General features: G+C 18.4%; 1 protein-coding gene across 7 annotated transcripts in view; it reads left to right on the top strand.

Annotated features, from left to right (window-relative positions):
* LOC102672132 (cholinephosphotransferase 1) overlaps window positions 1-1900 on the top strand; it is a 12593-nt gene that overhangs the window by 5909 nt on the left and 4784 nt on the right. For all 7 annotated transcript variants that reach the window (XM_006609118.1, XM_006609117.2, XM_006609115.1 and 4 more), the window contains 3 exons: window positions 1173-1331; window positions 1434-1559; window positions 1645-1783. In XM_006609118.1, the coding sequence (XP_006609181.1) occupies window positions 1173-1331; window positions 1434-1559; window positions 1645-1783 (424 nt within the window). The remainder of the gene's footprint in view (window positions 1-1172; window positions 1332-1433; window positions 1560-1644; window positions 1784-1900) is intronic.

Raw genomic sequence — 1900 nt, 5'->3', positions numbered from 1 at the left:
ATTATATATATATATATATATATATATATATATAATCAGTAATATTCAAAAAAATAATTAATAATGTTAAGAATATTTTATATAATTATTATCTTTGTTATAATTATTATATAATTATTATCTTGTTTAAATTAAAAACGAATCTATTATAATTATAGGATTGTATATAATTAATTATAATATAAGAAAAATGTTTAATGTCACTCATTAAATTATTTATATGGGTCTAAATTTTGCAAGAGCATCACACAGAACTGTTTACTGTTATCTTTGTTTTCACTTTGGTTAACACCTTTTCCTAAATATATAAGAATATATATTAGAATATCATACATATCTTCCATTTTATATTCCTATTCATCAATTTCTATGCACTATTACTTTATAAATCTGCATGCACTATTAAAAGTATATATATTATTTTATAAAATTATTACAGTAATTTTAGTTAGTACATGCTTAATCACTTTTATTGCAACTAATTTTTTACTTTTATAATTCATAATTTATAATGATATTTATGCATTATAACTTTATTACTATTATAACTTATTACTATTATGTTTAAAATATATTATAGTGATAAATTAAGTTATTTTTTCTAATTTTCTAATTTTTATAAATTTTTAATATAATCTTTTATTATTGTAAATAGATGCTTCTTTAGAGATTTCTTTAAAGATTTACATTTTATATTTAAATATATGGGATAAAAATGTTCAAGCTGATAATTTTAATTATGATTTATTATGTAAAGCATATAGTTTTCTAATAATAATAAAGATGTAAAATTTCAATGAAATGTATATTGTATAGATAAAATTTTTTAAGAGTAATTATTTTTTTTTATTAAGAGTAACTATTTCTTGCATATAAAATAGAAAAAACTAATTTTTGTAACTATTTTTTGTGTATAAAATATTAAATTACATATTCTGTTTTTAAATAATAAAATTTGTTCTTTTTAAATTTATATTTTCTTATTAATTTATTAAATATCTATATTTATAAATATTTATATTTATAATTCATAATTTATAATGATATTTATAAATAGATGCTTAAATATTAAATTTTAGGTATTTAAAATTAGATATTCGTAAATATATTACTAATTTGAATATTTCTTTTGTATAATTATTATTATCTTTATAATATTTATTCCATTTCAGGGAACATCAGTTTTATCTCCAATTATTCCATTTAGTTTTGTGGTAGTACCAGCTTTTATAATTTATAGAAAAAGTGCTGAACATGTGTATGAAAATCACCCTGCATTGTACATACTTGCATTTGGAATGGTTGCAGCTAAAGTTACCAATCGATTAGTGGTACGTATATTATATTATAGTTTAATTATGAATTGTTTAATTTGTTTATTAATTGTTTTAATTACATTTAATATTTTATGGTATTGTTATTCATTATTACAGGTTGCACATATGACAAAAAATGAAATGGAATATTTAGATAGTTCACTAATTGGACCAGCAATGCTATTCTTGAATCAATATTTCAATTTCTTTATCAAAGAATATTATGTTCTATGGTTATGTTTTGTAAGTTTTTTAATATTTGAATATATTTTATTGAATTTTTTTTAAATATTATATTTATATGTTTTATATTTATTTTTATTTTTAGATTTGGGTTACTTTAGATTTGCTCCGATATAGTTCTCAAATTTGTCTTGAAATTTGTGATTATATGAAGATCAAACTATTTAGGATACCATTAGGAGATCATCGAATGAACCTGGTTTCTAATACAGCTGAGAAAAATGGTACTAATAGGTCCCAACGTAATAGATTGCAAAAAAAACATCATTAAGATTTATTTGTGATAATAAATGTGCTGTACAATTCATTTTTTGTATAAAGAAGATTTAACAATATAAAAA

Source organism: Apis dorsata, unplaced genomic scaffold (assembly GCF_000469605.1).
Source record: "Apis dorsata unplaced genomic scaffold, Apis dorsata 1.3 scaffold_52, whole genome shotgun sequence".
In the NCBI taxonomy this organism is placed as follows: Eukaryota; Metazoa; Arthropoda; class Insecta; order Hymenoptera; family Apidae; genus Apis; species Apis dorsata.
The sequence above is the reverse complement of the archived record's forward strand: the minus strand, read 5'-3'. Positions and strand labels throughout refer to the sequence as shown.